Below are 24,798 nucleotides of genomic sequence, written 5' to 3' on the forward strand. Positions count from 1 at the left end.
ATTAAGTAATTTTATCTCAAAATATTTTGAGAGAAGAGATGAGATGAGATGAGAAGAGAAGAGAAGAGAAGAGAAGAGAAGAGAAGAGAAGAGAAGAGAAGAGAAGAGAAGAGAAGAGAAGAGAAGAGAAGAGAAGAGAAGAAGAAGAAGAAGAGAAGAGAAGAGAAGAGAGAAGAGAAGAGAAGAGAAGAGAAGAAAAATATTAACAAAAACCAAGTAAATGAATGTCACATAAATATAACATTTTTTTCGAAAAATGATATTCTAGAGTTTTCAAGTTAGAAATTAATTATATTTATTTAATTGCACAGGAGTTTTCTATTTTTCTACGAAAAACATTTTTCGAAAATTTTGGGGGAAAATTATTTTAAAAAATAAATACAATCTGGAAATCAAATTTCCATAATTGTATTGTCAAATTTATCAATTTTTTTTAGTTGAATTGTTGATTTTCGAGCTTAATTTCATTTATATTTTTATAAAAATACAATTTGAACAAATTTTAAATTTGCTGGGTAGCTTTAAAATAACCTAATTATATTTCATTTTTGAATTCCTGTATAATATAAACATAAGATTTACCCCCCCCCCCCCCAAAAAAAAAAAATCAATTACTTTTAAAGAAGCTTTCAACAACTTTTAATTTTTTCCTCACTAACTTGTAAGGTGAAAATAAGTTCCATATTTTAAATTTATTTGAAAAATTGTGACCTAACAAATTTAACAAACTTGAGTGGGATTGATTTCATATGAATAGTATGTTTTTTTTTATGAAATCCTGTTTTTAACAAATCATTAATTAAAGATGAATAAATATAAACGGGGAAAAATATATGTAAAAAAATCATATTTTGGCAAAAATTTTAATTTGAAAGAATTTTAGAAATTATAATATACTTTTAATTATATTAAAAATTGATATATGATTTTTGAAGAAGAATTTGATGGCTTTTTAATTGACCATCAGGGCATATAGAATAAATCATTTTCTTTTCATTAAATTTTCATATTGTGTTTTTTAAAATAGAGAAAAAATTGCTTTAGCTCAATTTCCATTTAGTATAATGATAAAGCACCCTATGTTCTCAATCTTGCGTGATATTCTGGGGTTTTTTTTCTTCCACCGATAAAGCGGATATTTGTCGCTTAATAGTACTCACAAATTGAACATCTCAAAGCCGCGTTTCAAAACGCAAAACGCAGATATGTTTAAATTGAAGCGTTAATTATTATTTTTTTCAATATGAAACGACTAAATTTAAAACAAAAAAAATATGAATGCCCTATATTTACTTAACAGAAATAAAGAAAGGAAGAGGTGCAAAGATATCTACATTTATCTTAAAAGAAGTATAGGTTTTCAAATAACCTGTTAGCCTTAACAGATATCAACAAAACATGTATTTTTATAGATGTGAGAGCATATGCAGGGTGATGGTGGAGTATTTAGATATAGCAATATAAATAATAGAATGGTCACTTGATCTGTCTGCTCTCAGGACTTTTCCAGGTTTTAAATAAGCCAAGCACCATCTAAATTGCAAGAACAGTCAGTTGCATAAAATATATAATTCCATTTGTATACATCCTTGCCACCTTGGGAGCCCGAAGGCCCTTAGTTTCTCCTTATTTAACTGATAAAATTTTTAATCTTTTCCTTATATATAAAGCTCTGGTATAAAAACCAGAGAGTTCCAAGGCTAAGCTAATATTTTTATATATTTATACTGGAATCAATAACAGATAAATGTTCCATAGCAATGAATGTTTTTTTATGGTCAGCATGTTCTTGGTTCCATATTATCTCGTCTGGTTCAATCATTTTAGCAAATCATTTTGTAATATCATCATTCCATGTGCTAAAAATATTTTTGTATCGTTTAATATTATTGTAATTATTCTTACTTTTTAGAAAAAGTTTTATCCGTTCTGTCACTTCAAAATTTAAAAACGTTTCAAAAAATGCAGGATTTTTTGTTTTTTTAATAAATAATTTAAAATTCAAAACGGAAATTTGTCCAATTTAAACCAATGGGTTTCCTGTAAATTTTATAACCCTTTAAAAATGAGGGCATACTTGGAATTCATATCTTAAAAAATTAGGTAATTTGTAAAACGACTAGATTTAGTCGATTTATTAAAACGGTTTCAAGATCTTGGCCACAATATTATTTACTAAAAATTTCAAAATTTTCACCAATAAATGTACAAGCGTCTTTGCCATTTGTGGACAGAATTTCCAAGCATAAACAATTTACTCTTAGCAAAACACAGTGGCGGGAATCATCCCCTCACCCAAAGCCAAAAAAATGTAGATGTGGCTAAAATATATTTAAATATTATTGATTCCTACAATTTACATTTATTTATCACATTCACAGCAGAAAAAAAAATACGCTACTAATTTATTCTATGATTTAATTTCACATTTTCCTTGGCGTTATATTTATCTACCATTATAAAATTTCACGAATCATTTAAAACTTTCACTGCAAAACTAAAAAAATATTTCAATAAATGACATCGATTTGATTGAGACTATGAAAATATATGTCATTGTTGAGTCAAAAGAGCTCGATAAATTTAATATTTGTCTAAGTGGATTCGTAAGGAAAGCATGTCTACCATTCCATCATTAATACAGGGTCAGTCACAGAATACTATAGGATAAATCTCTTTATCCCCCATTTGGATACTTTTCTAAAATGAATGAAGGATTTTCATTAAACAGAGGCAACCCTTTACAAATCTAAAAAATATTATTATCGCAGAATACTTCTGAATTTATTTTTCAATCTTGTCAGAGAAAAAAAAACTAAATCATTGGCAGATTATTATTGTGAGGATGTTAAAGTATCCCATGATGCATTACCAAACTATTATAAAAGTTTAAATAGGGTTTGATCTTCGTATAGTTTCAGACACATTTAAAGATTATTTTCCTAATATATTAAAATTTTTATATATTTTTGGATTTATTTATTTATTTTTCAATCAATGAATAAACATTTTTATCCATTTACAAAAATGAAAGCATATAAATAGTGTTGTTAACTGGCTCCATGTGAGCCGATTTTAATAAACGGCTAACTCAATATTATTTAACCATAAAATTATTACCTAAGCCTCTAGATTTCGCTAATATATGTCTAAAACTACGTGTCATCTATGAGAAAAAATTTTCAGGCTTGCGTAATATTTTTTCTGGATGATATATTGAATTAGCCATTTTTTAAAAATCGGCTTAAATCAAATCGTTTTACAACATTGCCGAGAAATGCTACCTCTGAAAATAGAATGTTAAACCTATTAAATTCTACATTATAAAATTATAATATGCTTCTCATATTTTTTTTCCCCCATTTTTTAATATATCATTTCGTGAATTTTTATATAAATTTATGTATATGCTAATTCTTAAGAAAATATTTGTGTTTTAATCTATTTTTCTATAACATTTTTTTTTTTAATTTAAATTTGGTAAAAGGAAAAAAAAACCCCGGAAAAAAAACCCCGAAAAAAAACCCATGGAATAAAGACCCCATGGAAATTACCCCGGAAAAACCCCTTGGAAAAACCCCATGGAAAAAAAACCCCACGGAAAAAAAAATCAAAAAAAAAAAGAAAATCGTTATTTTTTAAAAAAATTTTCTTGTCAATTTTTTTTCTTCTCAATTTATATTTTTCTTCCCATTTTTGCTTTAAGTCATTGTTAATCTTTATTTTTTCTGATCTTTTCTCAATTTTTTTCTTCTCAATTTTCACTTAATTTTTTAGTATAACCTAGCAATAATTAATATTAATAATGCCAGAATCATTAACAGCTATTACACTCCAAAAAAAAACACAAAATACTTACGAAAAAATATTGGAAGTAATAGTCTAAATGTCAAGAACGGGATTTATTTCCTGGTCCATTATATATAAATAGATTTTGAAATTTCTGTTATGAGCGCGGTTAAAACTGTCATTGGTAAGATTATTGTTAAAATATTTATATTTATTAGGGGATCACATCGTAATCAGAGAATACTTTTACCCTTTGTGTCAAATACCCATAGAAAAATTCAAAAGCTAGGTCTGGAAAACCAATATAGAACAGAGGAAGCCTTAAGATTTTTTTTGTGGCGTGATGGACGGCTTAGCATTTGTTCCTTTATGTGATAAGGGCAATGCAATTGCATTCCTGAGATCGGTTACTCCGAGCAATGGAAAGGATATTCTTGATTATTTCGATAAAAATTACATCATTGGAGTATCAAGGGAGGTCACAAGAAGCAATTCTCAATCCCAGACACGTGATTTCCTCCAGAAACTTGGAACGTGAATGAGAGCACTCTATCCGACGAAGAATGCACTTTAATCAATGCGAAGGTTGGAATCATCATTTTTCTAATCTGGTTGGGAATAAACACCCATCAATCTGAGTATTGATTAAAAAATGAAATACGAGGTTTCTGCCGATGAAACCAAACTTGAACGATGGCGTGTAGGTAGTTGGACACCGAGAACAAAATCGCAGAGTTACAATACCCAGATTCGGCTAAAGAAACTTTGCGAGGAATACCGTGATGGGGTACGAAGCCATCCAGATTTTATGAGGGCGATTTCCTTCAATATTCTATGTCAACCCATATAATTATTATTCTAAATTATTAAATTTGATATATATAATAATGATTTATCGATTAAATAAACAGATCTTATTGCAAATTTTGTCAAATTTAGTCTAATTAATATAGTAATTAAGGGTGGATATTGTATTTATTTATTACTATAGCAAATAGTTTTTACGAAAATAAGTAATACATGGGTTATTTTACTGGGAAAATATGAACATCAGCATTTTTTCCTGTTTAAGCATTTTTTATAGAGGGTATATGAGTAATCTTTAAGTAATGAATTGGGGCCTAAAAAAATTAATTATTAAATTATAATTTTATAATATTTTTTTTCTAAAATACTAATTTGTTTATACCTTATTCAATCCAATTAAAAATATACCCATATTATTAGATCTTAAGTAAATTCGAAAAAAAATTTCGGGGTTTTTTTTCCGGGGGTTTTTTTTCCTGGAGGTTTTTTTCCGGGGGTTTTTTTCCTATAGGTTTTTTTCCAGGGGTTTCCGGGGGTTTTTTTCCTGTGGGGTTTTTTCCTGTGGGTTTTTTTCCGGGGTTTTTTTCCGGGGTTTTTTTCCCGGAATTCTTTAAATTTATATATCAAAATTTTAAATACTTAAAAAAATTGTACTATATTTAAGTTTCGTTTTCGTATAATAATTTATACTCCGATTCATACTCCAATTTATATACATCATGCTTTATAATTTATGTTTAAATTTGTGTATTAAAAATTGCCAATATTTCAGAGTCACAACACAAGTGTCGACAAATTTATGAAAATTAAGAATATTCTTAAATGACTCCTAGAATAATTTTTATTAAAAAAAATTATTCTTCTCCCTCACCCCCTCCACTTTCCTCCCTCCATAGCGAATTTCTACAGGCGCGCCTGATTCTGACAGAATTTTTTTAAGCTATGAATGCCAATTATGTCATGTCTATTAATTATTAAATATTGATAATAATTTTAAATTATTCGATTTTAAAATTATGCTATAAAAGTGGTACGTAATCAAGAGAAGTTTTATCGATAAATTATTCACATTTTTCAAACATGCAAGAATAGATATAGTTGGCTTACTCTCTATATATATATTATTTTTTTTTAAATTGAAAAATAGTAGTGTGTTAAGTGGCTCAATTTTAGCCGATTTTTAATAAGGGTTGACTCGATACTTTATCAAGAAAAATATTATACATGCCTAAAGATTTTGCTCATAGATTGCACAGGAGTTTAGACATACCTATTAGAGAAATCTCGAGGCTTAGACAATATAATTCTGGCTAAAATATTGAGTTAGCCTTATTTTGAAAAATCGAGCCCATTTAACGACACTAAAAAGCGGTGTGCATATAATCAACATACAGTTAAAGATATATTAAGGTGATCAATGTCCTTAAATCTAATAGGAAGAAAAAATTTACCTATCTGCCTGCATAATTAAAAAGCAAAAATATGTTTATAGAGAAATTTTCCAATTTTAAGCCGACATATAATGATCACATAATATAAGGAAATAAAATTTTACCTTCCAGGTAATAATATTCGTTTCTTTTTGAAAAAATGTTTCAAATTTTGAAAAAAGGAAAAAAATAATTTTTTAATTAATATTTCTAAAAGGTGTAATAAAAATAAAATAATAAATTATATATATAATAAAAAAAAATGATAATAAGTTTTAATATGTATAATTTTGGTCAAGTAAGACACTTTTGAGATTTTATTTTTATAAATAATTTCAAAACAAAAAAAAAAATCTTTTGTTTCGGTTTTTTTAAAGCACAGATCTGGGTTGGGTTGTATGAACTAGAAATAAATCTCGGCTAAGTTTAAGTCAATACCATTCTATAAAAGAAAATTCCGAAGATGTTTTCGGATAATAAATTAATTTTGGATTTTTAAAATATTCGAAATTACGAAGTTCACCCTTGACAGGAAATAATTTGTTCTTCAACAAAGAAATAGGGATTTCGTCATGGAAATTTGCTTCAGCGATATTCTCTGGCAGAACTTTTTGAGGTGTGCGCTTCAGTCGTAGACCTATCTTGATTGGGTTTGTAAAATAAAATTCAACCAGTTCCTGCCCGATAACAAAAAAAAAATTATTTAGGGTAGGAGTATATATATTCCTGTAATTTTTCGTAAGTATAACATGGTTTTATAATAATGATAACAAAAACAAAAACAAAAACAAAAACGGCTCTCTTGTTAGATTATCCTATTCCATATACCTTAAGCGAAAAAGTATGATACATTAAGCACCCCCCTCCTAATAGCCTGTATCTTATTTTTAAACTTTTTATTATAGCTTTTATTTTAGAGATCGTCTCCTGCCTTTTTGTCTGGTTTATCCGCGCTTAGAAACAAGGTCCTATGATCTGCTGGATGATAGCTAGTCCAAAATAGTGTTTACAATTTTTAGTGAAAAAGCCTAAAGGATCGATTTTTATAAAATATTTAAAATTTAGTTCTACAATATATATATAAATAATAATTTTAAAGCAGAGATTTTCTAGGCAGTAGAAATCATCGTGGCCATGCTTAGTCTAAAGTGCCCCGCAAAAAATTTCTCGCGATTCAGTAATAATTTAAGTGGCCCTAAGAAAAAATTTTATACAGTTACCCTCATTCACAGTTAGAGCGAATTCTCGGCGAAATATACAAAATTAGCAGATTCGCGCAAATTGTGAATTCAGGGATACCCAGTTCAAATTTATTTAGCACGCCTAAGATAAATCATGCATTTTTACATTCAAGGTTCAGACCGGTTTCAGACTGGACTATGCAGATCTCTGATAAATGGCATCTTGCCGCACACGAAAATAATATAATAAAATTTAAAACAAAAATAAAAATTATACTGATAATATTTATATAAAAAAAAGAAAAATTTCTTAGAAAAATTAATTAATTTTTAAAAAAAACATATTTTTATATATTAAAAAAAAAATTCATAATATTTATCATAATTTAAGAAATTTTTTATAACTTCAAAAACTTATATCTATTTGCTATTTTTTTGTTAGAACTAAGAAGGTCATCTTATATAAAATATTAGTCCAAGTTGCCAAAGGTCTTATCTTACAAGCCTTAAAATGATTTAGAGAAAAGCAATTTTTAATTATATCTATGGAGAAATTTTCGCTCGAAATTATCTTTTCAACAACTCATTAAACCATTTTCTAAAAAAAAATGATAAAATAACCTTGACCTATCTTCATAATACAAACCTATAATTATTTGAGAAATAAATTCAAAATATGGAAATTTAATGTAAGCAAGGGATGTCATTTTATTAAAACATGTAGGCACTGGCTTTTTAATTTATGAAATTAATTCTAATGGGATATTTTATAAAAAATGTTTCATATTCATATTTATGAACTATAATTAATCAAAAATGTTAAAAACTTTACATATTCCATAATTTTTTTAAAAAATTGTTTTGTCTGTCAAAATCAGCCAAAAAAAAAGAAGTATATTATCCTTGAAATTGTGAAGATGTTGAAATAATGAGACAACTTTTTAACAATTTACGTTAACACATTATTATCTTATCATTATTTTGTATTACATAGGAAGATTATACTAAATTAGTTTATTTGAAATTTAACAAAGTGTTTTTTTTATCTTATGACACCATATGTTTTGAAAAAAGTTACATTTTAGAATTTCGAGTGGGCTAAGAAAATCTATTAAAGCTCATTCATTAAAATTAAGAAGGATTGAAAAAGGCTAGCATAAGTAAGATTAGTATGAGTAGTGGTGCTCCATTAGTTGGATATACTTGGAGGTAGTGTTAGAGCGACCCATGATAATCATTTAGTTTAAATTAGTTCAGTCATGCTCCCTAGTGTTTCTAAAGAAAAAAATTTATGAAATAGAAGGGACGGAATTAACCGTAAAAGAATACTAAGACAAAAACTGTGTGGACGCTCGATGCCTAGGAATTAAAGAAAGTCTTACTTTTCAAACACCCCTCAAACAGAGAAGGTAAAAGGGGAACGGGAGATAAGCTAAACGAAAAAATTACTAATTTAAGTATATTTGTATACGAGAAAAAAAATAGAAGCATAAAATAATTTATGACAAATAACGCGATAAAAAAAATAAGGTTGATAATAGTTTAATGTAAGTATCACTGACAAAGATATAACAAAAAGCTATATCAGAAACTTGCAGGCAGGGATTCATGCACTCCCTAAGTTTGTGAGGATATTACCCTTTACCACATCTATCGCCTGCCCTCCTACCTTCTCTCAAATATTCATTAGCATCAAAGAAAAAAATTTAAATTACTCCTCTAGCACCCCTCCCTTAAATTTCTATGACAATCTTGTGTCATATCAGCTCCCCTAGTAGAAGTGATGAGATAAAAAAAAATCCCAACTCGAATATGGAATTGATTTCATTTTATCGACCAACCTACTGGCCAGGGTAAAAATTATAATTCCTTCTTTAGGTATAAAATATTTATTTTCTTTAATTTCCAACGCCAAATATTTAAATCTAGTACTTCTTATATTGGAGGCTCATTTTTTAAAATTTTAAGTTAAACAATAAATAAAATGGATACCATTTAAAATTTTCCTTGTTAACATATATGAAAGGTGTAATAAAAACGACGGTGAAAATATTGGGGGGGGGGGGGGGGTAGGTAATATAGATATTTGAGTTGGGTTTTCTTCCAATGAATATCCTGTCATGTATACACTCTGAGTGACAATAGAGAGGAATATAATTATTTTATTTATTTTTAAATTAACATTACACAATCAAATTTATTACCAGGCTAGGCTTGTTTTGCCTTTTCCAAATTACTCACGATGATGCTAAAATATTCATCTTCCGGTGCAAAAATAACTCCTTCAATTTTAACATTCTTTGTGCAAATCAATTACATCTCATTTCCCCATTTCTAGTAAGCATGTTAAAAAAATATATTGTATTTACAGGTTTGAACATATTTGTCCCGGTTCTTGAGATACCCTCTTCTAGATTTTTTTTTAGAAGTTCTCAACCCCCCCCTCCTTTCTCTCTATAACCCTCCGAGAACCAGTAATGATTAATTTTATTGGCTATCAATAAATCTTCTAATTATCTTAATTAAAGAGAGAGAGAAAACACAATGTGAGTCGTTAAATTTTTATTGTGAGCGATAATAATATAAGTCTTGCTTGAGTATCAATTGTACATATAAATAAATAAAAAAACAGCAAACAATCTCGAAATCTCTAAAAATAACAGATTTATATTTTAAGATGAAATTAAAGCGTTACTTTATACATAATCGTTATAGGGAACGGGTATGATGACGCGATGTGAATTATGGAATTATTTTCGTGACTATTTAATATTTTCAGGTATTACCATTTTTTTGAATTTTAATAATTCCCTAATAAATTTTAGATTATCACGTTGATCATAATATTTATAACTTGTAAAGCGTCAATTGTAGTAGCCTTCAGTAGAGAGGAGGGGGCACGTTTGCTCAAGCCCCCTGATAAGTTTGTTCTTCGAAAATTTTAAATTTTTTTTTAAAAATACCTAAGAAAATGTTATTTTGAAATTGTTAGCTAAAAAATTTTTGAACCCTCTGAAATTGTAAAGGCTAGTTGATACATCTGGTCATTGACAAAAAGGTGTATTCATTTTGAAAAAAATATTAAACAATAATTTCATTTAGAAAATTTCTAATATAATGATATGTGAAACTGAATATACATTATAAATTTAAATGAGACTTCCAGGGCAAAATATATTATTTTAGCCTAAATATACCAAAAAAGAAAATCATTTATTTATTTTAAAGGCGAGCTCCTTGTTATATTTAAAAGTAATATTAATTTGCTATAATATAAATCTTGAACTATATCTATTAATAGTTTTCCCACTATATCAATTATTTCACATATTAATAAAAATATGAAGGAAATAATTTCAAACTAATTAGATTTGAGTTTAAGCACATATATGACTTAATGGATAGATCGCCGGGGTGGCCTAATGGGTAAGATGTACGATTGGAAACACGAGTATGAACAAAGACGCAGGATCAGTATATGCTCCTCAAACGGGTTGCAAGGAAGAAGAGAAAGATGACTTTAGAGCTATCCTTGATGAAGCTGTAATGGAAATCCCTAAGGATGACCTAGTCATAATTGGTGGTGACTTAAATGCGCATGTGGGGAAAGCAAGAGATAGCTACAAAAGGCATCATGGTGGTTTTGGATATGGAGAAAGGAATGATGAAGGAGAGCACGTACTGAAATTTGCGCAAGCCTTCGACCTTGCCTTAACCAACACCTACTATAGGAAAAAAGACAGTCATTTAATAACATATGAAAGTGGTACTAGGAAAAAACAGATAGATTACATGCTAATCTCTCGCAGAAGATTAAAAGATGTAATAGACTGCAAAGTCATCCCAGGAGACCGCGCAACACAAGCTACTAATCATGGATTTACAAATCTCAAATAAATCCACTCAAAATAAGATAAAACTGGAACCATGCATCAAATGGGGCAAATTAAAAACAATGACAGATGCCTTTGCAATCATGGCAAACATTGAAACAATAAATTGCTCACAAGTCAGTGAAAAAATCTGGACAGACCTTTAAAGCCCTTTATAAAATATGGTACAAATCCAAAAATGCAGATGACAAGTCAAGATACAAAAAATCCAAGAGATTAGCTACAAAGGCGGTGGCTAGAGCCAAATCTATGGCATACGATGACATGTACGAAGATCTACATACCAAAGAAGGGCAAAATAAAATATACAGATTAGCCAAACAGCGAGAAAAGAACTCTAGGGATATAAATGGAGCTCCGAAAGTAATCAAAAATAAAGATGGGAAATTGATAATAAAGGAAAAAGAAATAATGAATAGATGGAAAGAATATTTTCAGGAGCTTATCAACTTTAATTCCCACATATTTCATCTCGACGAACACTCCCCTTGTCAAAACCTTGTACAACCTATAACAGAACAAGAAATAATCACATGCCTCAAGCATATGAAAAACAACAAAGCTAGGGGTCCAGACGATATTCCAATAGAAAGCCTTAAAGCACTAGGAGATGATGGAATACATCTCCTCACAAATCTGTATAATAAAATACTTGGAAATGAAGAGGTTCCCCAAAAATGGAGGCAGAGCTATCTAGTTCCTATCTTCAAAAATAAAGGGGATCCACACAATTGTCAAAATTACAGGGGCATAAAACTAATGTCACACTGTCTAAAACTATACGAAAAAATAATAGAAAAAAGATTAAGAGATATAACCGAAATAGGAGAGACTCAGTTTGGCTTTATGCCTGGAAGATCAACAACCGATGCTATCCATGCAATTAGGCAAATGAGTGCAAAATACAGGGAAAAGAACAAAAAGCTACACATGGTCTTTCTCGATCTAGAAAAGGCCTTCGATAGAATCCCAAGAAAACTTATCTGGTGGGCGCTACGCCACAAAAAAGTTCCCGAAAAATATATAAGAATAATACAGGATATGTATATGGGACATACAACAATGGTCCGTAGCACAACAGGTACTTCAACAGGCTTCACAATAGCCGAAGTTCATCAAGGGTCGGCTCTCAGCCCACTTCTCTTCATTACAGTAATAGATGTATTAGCACAATCTATACCTCAAACAGTCCTGTGGAATATGATATTTGCAGATGATATTGTGATACTTGCCGAATCCAAGGATGAAATGAAAGAAAGGTTAGTGAATTGGATAAATATCCTAGAAACGCACGGATTAAAAGTAAATAGAGAAAAGACGGAGTATATGGTGATAGGAGGAGATGAAACGGAGAGTATTGATATAAATGATTGGCAGATATCCGCAATTGAAAGCTGCAAATATTTGGGCTCCACTATACAAACAAACGGCACAATAGAAAAAGAGATAAAGAGTAAGATTAATCAAGGGTGGTTAAAGTGGAGATCTTTATCTGGAGTGCTATTTGACAAAAGAATCCCACACAAATTAAAATGAAAATTTTACAGTTCCATAGTACAACCAACTATTCTATATAGTTCGGAAACATGGCCAACCAAAGAATCAGACGAGAGAAGTCTACAAACTATGGAGATGAGAATGCTGAGGATGATTGCTGGGGTAACAAGAAAGGATAAGGTGCGCAGTACAAGAATACTAAATAGTTTATAGGTAGTGCCCATTAAGACTAAGTTAATGGTAAACAGACTTAGGTGGTATGGGCACACAATGAGAAGGCCTATGAACTACATAGGAAATAAAGTTGAAAGTTTGGAAGTGATGGGCAAACGTAAAAGAGGAAGGCCAAAACCCTTGCAGACCTCTAATATATTTACACAGATTAACTACCAACTATCAGCCTCCCTTGCCATCCAAATGAAAATTTTTATTTACAAAAAAACACAAGGATAGTAATAAGAATTGATAGCTAGTTGCTTTTTGAAAAATCTTTTGTGAGTTTTATATATAAAAAATTATGGATAAGTGGCTATGAAAATTAACAATTCAGTAATGAAAAAATTTTAAGTTAATTTTTAAGTTTTTCATTAAAGTTGGCTGGTAGTTTTGAGTGGAAAAGAGAATGTATCAGTATAATATTTAATTTTTAATTAATAAGATAAAACCTTAATTCCAGGGATGCCTGTAGGCTTAAACTCATGAGGAGAGTCCCTAATATATTTAGGCCCGAACTTTTTAAAAGATATTTAAATTGACAGATTGAGAAATCCCGCGAATGAAATAAAATAAATTGATTCCCCCTCTAATTGGAAAAGCTATAACTATAATTTTTATCAAATATAACCACTTTTATTCAAGGTGACCAAAATTTATTTACATATATTTTTATCATTAATAGAAATATGTAACTAATAACTTTTTAAGGAGTGAATTAAATATTATTAAATCTTAAAATTTAAATTATTTTTACATATTTATAACGTTTGTGTTTTAAAAATTTATTTATGTTAACAATAAAAATTGATTTGTGTCTAATTCTTTACCGTCCTCCAATATTAAGTAAAAGCTAGAAATAAATTGACTTGTTTGTATCTAAGTCTTCTTTCATCCTCCTAAATGAAGTTAGAAATAAATTGACTTGTGTATACTTACATATACCGTCCAGAATCATCTCCGCCTACCATGGTTAAAGCTAATCCTCATAATCTAAACCCTGAGCTGTCTGGAGTGCCAAATCCTATAACTAACCTCGTCCCCACTACATCCTTTACATAATCCTTGTTTATTAAATTTAAGTGTGCAACCTCAAGAAAAATTATTATCTCAGGCAGAGAATATCTATAAAAATACGCATATCCGTTGGGCGGACTTAAGTCCTTATGATATATAAGATGTTATTTTTTAATTATAAAATATTTGCATTGATTTTTCTTTAAGCTATAATTTTTTTTTAAATATAAATTGTTACCTTGTTAATTTTAATGTATATTATAATTAATATCTAATTATGTAAGAATAGTTATAAAAATATAAGTGTTAATAAAATAAAGATGTAATAATAAAAATTAAATATGCAGCATAATCATCTGAAAACTGATATCATAAATTTTATAGGTAATTTCACATATTTTAAAGTGCGGTGTACAAATTGAACGTTTCAACGCAACGTTTCATAACGCAGAATAAAGAAAACGTAAACGCAGCTGTTTAAATTAAAGCGTTAACTTTTATTTTTTCAATATGAAACGTCTAAATTCTAATCAAAAAAAAGCTTGCCCTATATTTAATTAGAAAATCTTTTTATAATATCATAATTCCATAAGCTAAAAATATTATTGTATCATTTAATATAATTATTTTAACTTTCTAGAAAATATTATATCCATGCTATCTCTTCAAAAATTTTTAAGCGTTTCATAAAATGCAAGATATTTTGTTTTTTAATAAATAATTTAAAATGCAAAACGGAAATGTAACCAATTTAAACGAATGCTGTTGAAATGCATTATTTGAGTTTTGAAATGCTGCGTTGAAACGTTCAATTTGTGCGCACTATTATTTTAAAAAATAAAGACAAATATTTCTCTACTCTAAATTTGTATATGTATAGTATATATATATATATATAATAAATAAAGATTCTGAAATATTTGGTTCTTGCCATATGTAACAAATATTTAAAATTTACATAATATAATATTTTTTAAAGTAAAAATCATTATTATAAAAATCGTTCATAAAGTAATAGAAAAACCACGCGTACATATAAATAGAGCATCCATGATAATAATGTCGTATAAAACAAAAAAATATGTAAATTTACAAAAAAAGTAAAATTTATCTTTCTATATTATATAACTAAAAATATCGTGGAAAAATTATATTTGTCTTTTGAGTAATAGGCAATTTACTGATTGCCTTCATTTTCGCCCTGAAAATCGTGAGAATCTATAACATTGGAACAATTGTTTAATGCTTTATGGTGAAGTGGAGTAATTAAAGTATCTTTTTCATTATTTATTGATTGGCTATCGATTAGTTCATTGGAACCCTTCACAGTGTCATCCACTAATTTGTCCATGTAATCACTTTTTGGATAAAAAAATTTAAATCGATTTATTAATATTAATTAAAGCATTATAATATTTATATTTTCTTTCATTGTGTTTATTCTAGTGTTGTTAAATGGCTCATTTTGAGCCGAATTTCAAAAACGGCTAACTCAATATTTCATCCTGAATAATATTACGCAAGCCTGAAAATTTTGTCTATAGAAGGAACAAAGGTTTGGATATCTATTAACGAAACCTGGAGGCTTATGCACTATTTTTGTGGATACAATATTGAGTTAGCCGTTTTTAAAAATCGGCTCAAAATGAGCCGTTTTACAACACTAGTTTATTTCATATTCTTAATTTCCTCCCCATTCGTTTATTTTTGTTTGATGCAATTATCAAAAAAAATCTATTAACAAAACTGACAAATTTAATGCTACAAAGGAGATGTGGGATCGGCAGTTTTAATTAGATCGGTTCCGAGTTTTTATTTCCTTTTTTTTTAAACTTTGGTTCAGAGTTTTTTTTTCTTGTTTCCCTTTTATTTTTACAAGTCCTTTTTTTTACCCGTTTTTTTTTTAATTTTCTTCTTATACAAAAGTATTACATAAACTACTAAATTCTAAAAACTAAATTTTTCTTTATTTCTATTTTAAAAAAGACAATATTTTTACAAACTTTTTAAAATAAAAAAAATATATATCTTTTTTTAAAAACAAATTGATTAATTTTTTTTACAAAAACCGAAAAATTTTTTCAATATATTAATATCAAGAATTCTAAAATAATAATATCTATTTCTTTTTTTTAATGATATATATATATATTTCCTATTATTATAATAAAAAATTATCATAATTTTTTTTTTTTACAATTACTAATCAAACCAAAAAACCGGCTATTTTATATAACAAAAAAATAATAAAAATCCATAGTAACTGACTGCCTTCAGCAAAAACAAAACAAATTTTTAAAAAAATCAAATGTATAATTATCGAAATCAATATCACGTGGTGTTCGGGTTGAATGTGTATTTCTTTTTATCCCCTCTGTAAATAGCGGCGAAGGAGTCGTGCCTTTCAGACTTTTTCCAAAAATAATAAAAATCCACCAATTCATTCACATTTTTATGGGGTAACTTGAACCATTTTTTTTAAAAAATAAAATAATTATATAAAACATAAATCGAGACTTGATATAATTATTTAAAAATTGTTTTAAAATTAGATTCCCATCTACCCAACTTGATCCCTAGTATTAATTTTTTTTCTAACTAATCTGCCATTTTATTTTAAAAAAATCAATCTTTTGTCCCTTTTATATTTTAATTTAAATGAAAGCTTTTCTTTGTATATATAAAATTAAAATTTGAATGGTTATTTTTCGTCTAGTGTTGTTAAACAGCTAGATTTAAGCCAATTTTTTTTAAAAAAAGCAAACTCAATATTTTAGCCATAAAAATTTTGCCCAGGTCTCGAGATTTCGCTTAATTAAAGTCCAAACCTTAGTGTCACCTACGAGCGAATTCTTTAAGGCTTTCGTAATATTTTTCTGGATAAAATAATGAGATAGCATTTTCAAAAATCGGCTCAATTCGAGCCGTCCAACAGAACAAATTTTGTCTATTATTTTAATTTGCAATAAATATGTTTGTATTTTGATATAAGTGTTAATATCAGTTTCGTCAGGTGTGTAAATTTCTGATTTTTATTTATTAAGTAAATTTTATGAAGAAGAAGATTATTATATATAGCTAGCGTTGTTAAACGACTCTTTTTGAGCCAATTTTTAAAAAACGGCTAACTTAATATTTTAGCCAGAAAAATATTGCCTAAGCCATGAGATTTCGCCAATAGATGTCAGAACCTTTGTTACTTCTAATTCTGGATGAAATATTGAGTTAGCCGTTTTTAAAAATCGGCTCAAAACGGTGTTTAAAAACACTATATATAGCGCGTAAAATTCATGATTATATTAAAGACAATATTATTTTTATTATCTATTGTTAAATGACTTGATTTAAGAAGATTAAAAAAAAAAGATTAACTCGAGATTTTAGCCAGAAAAAGCCAGAGAATTGGCTAATAGATGTCCAAAACCTTTCTGCTATCTAATTATTTTGGATAAAATATTGAGTTAGCCGTTTTGAAAAATCGGCTCAAATCGAGCCGTTTAAACACTATTATTATCTTAATTATTAATCAATTTAATTTCACCTTAAATTACCAAGAATTAGAAAAAAACATTTATTAAGGAAAAAAAAAATTTTTAATCAAAAATGTATAATTAATTAATGTCATTTTTAAAAAAAAATAAATAATTCTCACATAAAATTTATTGAATAATTATTTAAGACGCAAAATATATGTCGAAAATTAAAAAAAATTTTTTTTTTGGCGTTTATAGATTTATTTCTTTATGTTTTCTATCATATCTTAAAAGCTCGTGATGCAATAACCACTAGAAAAGATTGGGGCAAAAATATGAATATATTCCCTAAACATTTATCATAATTTTTTATAATATGTTATAATAAAAATTAACGCTTTGTAGCACGATGATTAACTTATAAATTTTGGGGGAATTGAAAAATAATTGATTTATACTATTAAATTTTAATTTTAACTTAATGTATTGACATTTCCATTCATTTTAAAAAGAAGACGTGGTTCTGGCCGTGAAACTGAAGATGTTCTTCTTTAAAAAAAAGGTAATATTTAACATTATCAACAATATAAAAATAACTTTTTATTTTGAAGATGGTCATTAAACATTAATTAATAATTGAAAATTAAGTAGTGTTGTTAAACTGCCCGATTAGTATTTTAGCCAAAATAATATTATCTAAACCTCGAAATTTAGCAAATAGAGGTTAAATCCTTTCTGCCATCTTACGAGCTAAATCTTGTGGCTTACATTATAGTATTTTAGCTAAAACTTTAATCGGGCCGAAAAATCGACCCCAAATCCTAAAATTAAGTAACCGAACTTTGAAAATGAAATTCGACAATATTACGTTATTATATTATATATTTCCTTCGAAGAAAAATAAATATCATTTAGAAAAACATTATTTTGTTGGATCTTGTAAAAGTCTTTGCTGAACATTTGTAAACCTTCCTCAAACTTGAGGCAATCATCTTCATTCCATTCCCTGGATTCTAAATAATATATTTGGATAAAAATAATAAATAGAAATATAAAAGAATTATTCTTTTCTCCTTTACTTTTATATCCTATCTTTTTTTTCCTTTATATAATGGTTACAAATTTTAAAATTTAACTTCTAACTAGGCATACATATTCTTACGAAATCCTAAAAAAAAAAATTAATGTATAACTCCGGCTCGTTTGAGAATGAGGTTATTCCATATTCACTTTTTGTCAAAAATGACTTTTTTTTAAAAATAAATCAATTTTTTATAATTATAAAAAAATCTGAAATATTTATAAATTAAGTTAAATCATAGCCAAAATAAAGTCAACCATCCTATTGAAAACAATGTAGAAACTTAATTTTTAATATTGCACTCCTGTAAAATGATAAAAAGTGATGGAATAATCTAATTCTAAGATGATCTTTTTTTTTAAAAATATAAATGGACCGTTATATGATGTTTTCTAATTAAACATTTTTATGTTCGTAATTCAGTGATAACTAAAAAATAAATAAAGAGGGTTGCTTCACGAATAACTTTGGAATTATAAACTCCATTTAGGGGAAATTTTGATAACGGGAACTTAACCCGAAACCGATTTCTAAGAGAGGTCCGAACCCGCTCTGGATTCATATTACACCGAGTTAGATGGGTTGCCCCTAAATCGGCCTCTGTTTTTTCTTTGCAAAATGTCCAAACCATTTTAAAATTTCTGAGCGACAATTCAGGTTCACAAACCTGAATTTTATAAGTTTATCAAAAAAAAAATTCAAAACGCAACTTGACGTGGAGATAACTTCACTAAAGCTATTAAATGACCACATCACAGGTTTTATTAAAAGAAGAATTGAATTACTTTCATTGAGATCAGATGAATCGTGTTTAATCTCGCGTAAAGCGCTTTCAGAGTCATACATGCATTTCATCAAAATTTTTAGGGCCTTTTAGTTGATAATGAAAAATATAAGATATTTATTCTATTCATTCATTGCATCTTTTTTTCTAAATTATAATGTAAATAAAATTTCAGGAGGTGGTCAGTTTATACAGAGGCAATCATGAATGACGTGGTCTTCCATAAATATATATACTTATCGTAAAGGAAGCAAAGAAATATCACTAAAAATATGGGCGCCGTTTATTTATAATTATGTGATACTTGACTTCCTACGAGGAGGCAAAAAAAAGGTTCTACAATAATAAATCAAATTAGTTTTACATTAGCATTATCGTGAACGGTGCACGATTTTGGGAGATTGGAGTGGGTGAGGAGGCCTTCATCTACTTCAGCTTGATTGGTTGTCGCATTCTTTGATTTCGTCCTCTCGATGATCGGTATTTTTGGATTTGTCAGGGTAGAACATTTCTGGGCCTGAACGAGGTAGCAATTGACATCTCTCAAAAATGTTTTAACTTTGTTTAAAAAAAAGCGGTTCCATTGAAAAGAAAAGTTTAAATTCGTTTAATTTATTAAAATATTCTAAGGGTCTCTAGTATGGGAGAAGGGGCCGGAGTACTATACAAATGCGTCATCATAATTTCAGGTGGTGTAACTTCATAGTCAATATCCATGGAGGGGATTGGGAGTGGTCATGAGGGCTCTGAGATACTTTTAATATATACTAGATGAAATCATAATACCGTTCCATCCAGCTCAACTTCGATTTGAGTTAAAATAAGGTTTGAGTTTGATTCAAAGATAATATTAAGGTTTTTAAGAAAGATATATTTATTTCACGGAAAGTGGAAAGAGATCTTAAACGCATGAAGAGAATAAGATATTTTGTCATTTTCTTCTTCTTTGAAATGCATTAAAAAATCAAAACAAAATAATAATAAAAAAGTCCGAACAGAACATAGACCTGAGGGACAGATTTATGCAGAGCTTTAGAACGTTAATATAATAATACCTTTATTTTCGGGTATATTTTTGGGATCCCATAGGAGATCAGCTTGGTGTTCCAATCGTTCAACGGTGTCATCACCTTTAAGAAGGGAAAAATATTATGCAGGGTTTAATCATAAATTGTTCTATTAACCTTATTGGAGAAATACATTAATTTTTTTTAACTCCCTTAATTAAAAGTGATTTTATAAAAAATCAGAATTTAGAAAGGAGATTCTCGTAGAAGGAATCTAGCAACCGATACCAATTTCTCTCATAAAATTATAAGCAGGAAAACTCGAACCGGTTTATAACAAAAGTTTAACGACACCATATGTAAATTGTTAAAAATGATATTTATATTCTGGATTTAGTCGTTAACCGAAATCTTAGAACAGGATTATATCTATGTACCGGAAACGCTTTAAAAAAAATTAAGAACCGGAATAAATTTTTTTTTAAATATTCAAAATCGGTAATGCATATTATTTCACTGCTTTTTGCTATTTTCTAAGAAGAAAAAAATCAATCTTTTGTTATAAAAATGTAAAATAATAATAACTAACATGATTTGGTGCAGATTTGACGTCTAAAATTTATTAAATTAAATTATAAATTTTTTTTCCTGGAATCGAAGCCGTAACGAATATAGATTAGGTTCGGGTTCAAACAAAAATAACGGTTTATGGTTTAATTGGTCCTGTTTGAACTTTTAAAAAACCGGTCAAATATATTAATCCATACCTTTCCGATATCTGTGGAAAAAATCAATAAGCATGGGTAATTTACTCTTGGCGCTAAATCGAGCCGTTTAGCAACACTAACTGAATGTGACTCCGCTAGATGTTTTAAAAATTCTTTTCTTTTTGCAGATAATATAACAAAAAAAATAGTGTAAAATTTTAAACTATTTTTTTTTTAAACATTACAACAAATAAATTGTATATTAGTTCCTTTCATTTAATTTATTATTATGAAATTATTTATAAAATAAAAAAAAAATTATATGATCATATAATATATTATTGTAAAATAACCCAAAACAATAAAAAATATCGGATCGGTTTTTCAAACAAGATCGACTCGATCCGATATTTTTTGAAAACGCTAAATATCGGTGTCGATCCAATCGGATTTTAAATATCGGCGTCTTTCGACCATTATTTTAGTGTTATTAAATGGCTTTGTTTGAGACGATTTTTAAAAACGGCTAACTCAATCCAAAAAAGATATTGCCTAATCCTCGAGATTTTGCGTAGAAAACCTTTGTGTCATCTATGAGAAAAATCTTGAGGTTTGTGTAATATTTTTATGATAAAATATTGAGATAGCCCTTTTTTTATAAATAGTATCAAATTGAAGCCTATACAACGTAGGTTAAATGGCTTTGCTCCTTATTCATTCCTGATGGAATTATTGAAAATTAGTTCAATCCCGAAGGAAATTGAATATCACAGTATAAATTTATATAATTCAACGGGATTATTACATAAAAATAAAAAAATTTCTTTCTTTACCTATTCTTCCTTATTTATTTTTATCTTTTATACCATTTATTTATTCTTTTTCTCGTTTATTTTTTTTAGTAATAATAATTAAATAACGTATTCATGTATTTTAGGTCACATTTTGTTAATTAAATCTTCATTAATTTATTTATCTTTACTAAAAAGTCAGGCAAAATTATATCAGAAAATCAAGTATAAAGTTATATACAAATTGCGCTAAAATAAAAATTTTTTTTGTATAACCTAAGACATTTAGATCGGCCTGATACTCTTTGCCCACTTGAATTTGCTAAAAATAAATAAAAAAAATTTTTAATTATAATTGTTACTAGGGCTGTTGCCGATATTAAAATGATATGGTTATAAAAGTGCATATGAAATACCACAAGGTAAGCAGAAAACTTTTAATGCATCATAACATCTTGGAACGTTATAAAACTTTAAAAATAATTTATCAAACAAAAAATATGTTAAGGAAAAGCCAGCATCGACAAATGAAATGGTCCTATGTTGTGGATCAGTTTTCAGCAAATTTTTGCCAATTCGATTCAGAATAAATTCCTGATTGGCTAAATTATGACGCTAGGTTATAATAATTTTCCTTTATAACAAGTTTTAATGTTATACCGATATTCCAAGATGTTCAAGCATAAAAAATTAGCCGTCAGAGTGCCAATAAGGTATACATATTTATAAACAGGTCATTTTAATATAAATATCTTCACAGCCCTAATTGTTACTGAGATATTACCCTTGATTCTAGAAAAGTAATTAATAGTACAACTCAAAAATAATAGAGTAAAGAATGGGTAAGAATTGAAAAGTCTAAAAAGAAAAAAGTATATAAAATAGTAAAGGAAAACCTTTTTCCAATATTCTATTGGCACATAATCTTCATCACTAGAACTTTCCTTGCCATCATCTTTTTTCAAAAAAAATGATATAAAAAATAATCTTTGATTTAAAAAAAAAAACTCTACTCAAAAATTGGAGGACCAACTAATACTGGTCTATTCAGGTCCATTGTTTAGTGATAATAGAAAATTCGCCTGGCTTACCACATCTATTATAACTTAAGAATTTTTATATAGATGCCAGGGAAAATTAAACATAATATTTGTAAATTTTTTATTTTGAATTTTAACCTTCTTTAATGGTGATATTATCAGAATGATTATTAGTAATTTGGTTTTTTTCGGGATTTAGCAATAGATATTTAGTGTAAGAGGATTTATTATTGTTGGTAACGGAAGTTGGTCGAGTGGGAGATTTAGGAGGAGAACCTTGATTTTAAATAATTTTTGAGAAATGTGTTATATTTTTTATTATTCTTCTTTTTTCTTTTATGTTTTACTCCCCTAATTAATTCTATAGCATGAATGATTTTGATTTAAATAACCTTTAAAAGGTTTTTCCACCATTTCGACCTTATGATTCACAATTTGGTTTATGATATCTGGTTGATTCTGCAAGGTTGTTTTCTTATTTCTCTTCATATCTTTATCATAGTGTGTGCATATATATAATAATAATAATAATAATAATGAAATATTGGAAATTTAAAATGCATACCATAATTAGAGACAAGAAATATCCTTAGAAATCAATCATAAAATTTAATAATAAATATATTATGGGTATGAAATATAAAGGAAAGTGTAAAAGAAATAAGGCAGAATATTAATTAAAAACTAATTAATAGTTGGGAGTTTTTGTAATTTTAAACTCTGATCTAAAATAACAGATCTGGTATACACATAAACAAGAGTGGAAGTGGGAAATATTCCTCTCTTTGTTAAACAAGTTTTTGTAAATGTCATTAAAAACTAACAAACTATTACTAAACTCTCTTCACTCTCCCCTCTAAAATAATTATTAAAATGTAATTTGGCCAAAGTCTCTCAAAAAGGATTATAATATCCAACAAAAGAGTAAACTAATTAAATTCGTGTAATGTGATGTATATATTGTTAGGTTTTATATAACTTATACCTATAGCTTCTATTGATTTTTCAGGTGAGTCTTCATGTTTTCGTTTAACATATTGTGGTGAATTTTCAGCCTTTTCTAATTTTTTTTAGAATATAAAAATATTTTCAACAATGAATTTTATTATTAAATTTAAATTATTTCAATGTTAGGAATTTTAAGTGTAAAAAATAAATTTTAAAATAAGATTACTATTATATATTAATATACTTTCATATTGTTTAGAAATTTGTTTGGAAAAAGAGCTTTCATCTTCAGATGAAGTTGTATTATAACTATCATCTGTTTCCTCAAGTTTACCAAAAGAATTGTGTTCAATATTATTATTATTATTCATGTATCCATATTTGGCTAACAATTGTTCAATTGGTAGCTCAGCTTCCTAAGAAAAATATTATATATTCTTAAATTATATATATCTGTTCTTTTAAATGTAGATTTAATGTAAAAATAAAGAATAAACATTAGCTAGGTCAGAAAGTTCATTTTCTATTGGATTTTCAGTCTCTAAATTTTCTTCCTCGATCAATGTTTGCTCATCATCTTCAGAATTCTCGTATTCATCCGATATATCATAATCATCTAGATAATAGATAGTAAATCGTCGTTAATAATTAATAAAGTAAACCATCATCTTTATCTTTGTTTTCCTAAATATAGGGATTTGTGTGTAAATGATAAATGATTATAAAAAATAGAGTATTTATAAATAAATTTTATCATATAATATAAGTTACATTCATAGTTTAGATTTTCTTGGTTGAAAAATAATAAAAAAGGATAATTGATTATTCTATTGGGCATTAATTATTATATTTATAATGTCCAATAAAAAATCGTCTGCTTCTTCAAACTGAAAAGTTTATTTATTAATAATAATCAATATATATCTATAATTTAATACTTATACAATTAAAAAACTGAATAATATAATACTTATCTTATTTATTTAATTATTCCACTCATGTAACCAACCCCCTTCTCGATTAACTGTTCTCGGTAATATCATTTTAATCTAATAAATTATTAAAAATAACGACTATAATCCAAAATATTTAGAAAAATAAGCATTTTTATATAAAAAAGCGAAAACCTTAAAATATTTT

The 24,798-nt window shown here is 27.6% G+C and overlaps 1 protein-coding gene across 1 annotated transcript; it reads right to left on the reverse strand.

Moving 5' to 3' along the window:
• Positions 1-14,767: 14,767 nt before the first annotated feature.
• Positions 14,768-24,501, reverse strand: LOC135923579 (mesoderm induction early response protein 1-like). Its single transcript, XM_065458409.1, has 15 exons — positions 24,430-24,501; positions 24,321-24,342; positions 24,156-24,274; positions 23,903-24,074; positions 23,696-23,770; positions 23,103-23,201; positions 22,849-22,986; positions 22,567-22,625; positions 21,947-21,992; positions 20,221-20,295; positions 19,530-19,723; positions 19,167-19,251; positions 18,222-18,313; positions 16,163-16,290; positions 14,768-15,185 (listed from the first exon to the last, which is right to left on the reverse strand). The coding sequence occupies exons 1-15, from the start codon at positions 24,433-24,435 to the stop codon at positions 15,005-15,007; spliced, it is 1,491 nt and encodes a 496-aa protein (XP_065314481.1). The 5' UTR covers positions 24,436-24,501; the 3' UTR covers positions 14,768-15,004.
• Between the last annotated feature and the right edge of the window lie 297 nt (positions 24,502-24,798).

This window comes from Gordionus sp. m RMFG-2023, chromosome 2, assembly GCF_954871325.1.
Source record: "Gordionus sp. m RMFG-2023 chromosome 2, tfGorSpeb1-WG-v2, whole genome shotgun sequence".
Classification (NCBI taxonomy): Eukaryota; Metazoa; Nematomorpha; class Gordioida; order Chordodea; family Parachordodidae; genus Gordionus; species Gordionus sp. m RMFG-2023.

What these genes read in the sequence shown, in the direction of transcription:
- LOC135923579 (XM_065458409.1), bottom strand. An exon ending in GGTGGAAAAACCTTTTAAAG is followed by an intron (nt 22,987 to 23,102) that starts GTTATTTAAATC and finishes TTTAAAATCAAG; the next exon opens with GTTCTCCTCCTAAATCTCCC. An exon ending in TTCATCTGATCTCAATGAAA is followed by an intron (nt 18,314 to 19,166) that starts GTAATTCAATTC and finishes TATATTATTTAG; the next exon opens with AATCCAGGGAATGGAATGAA.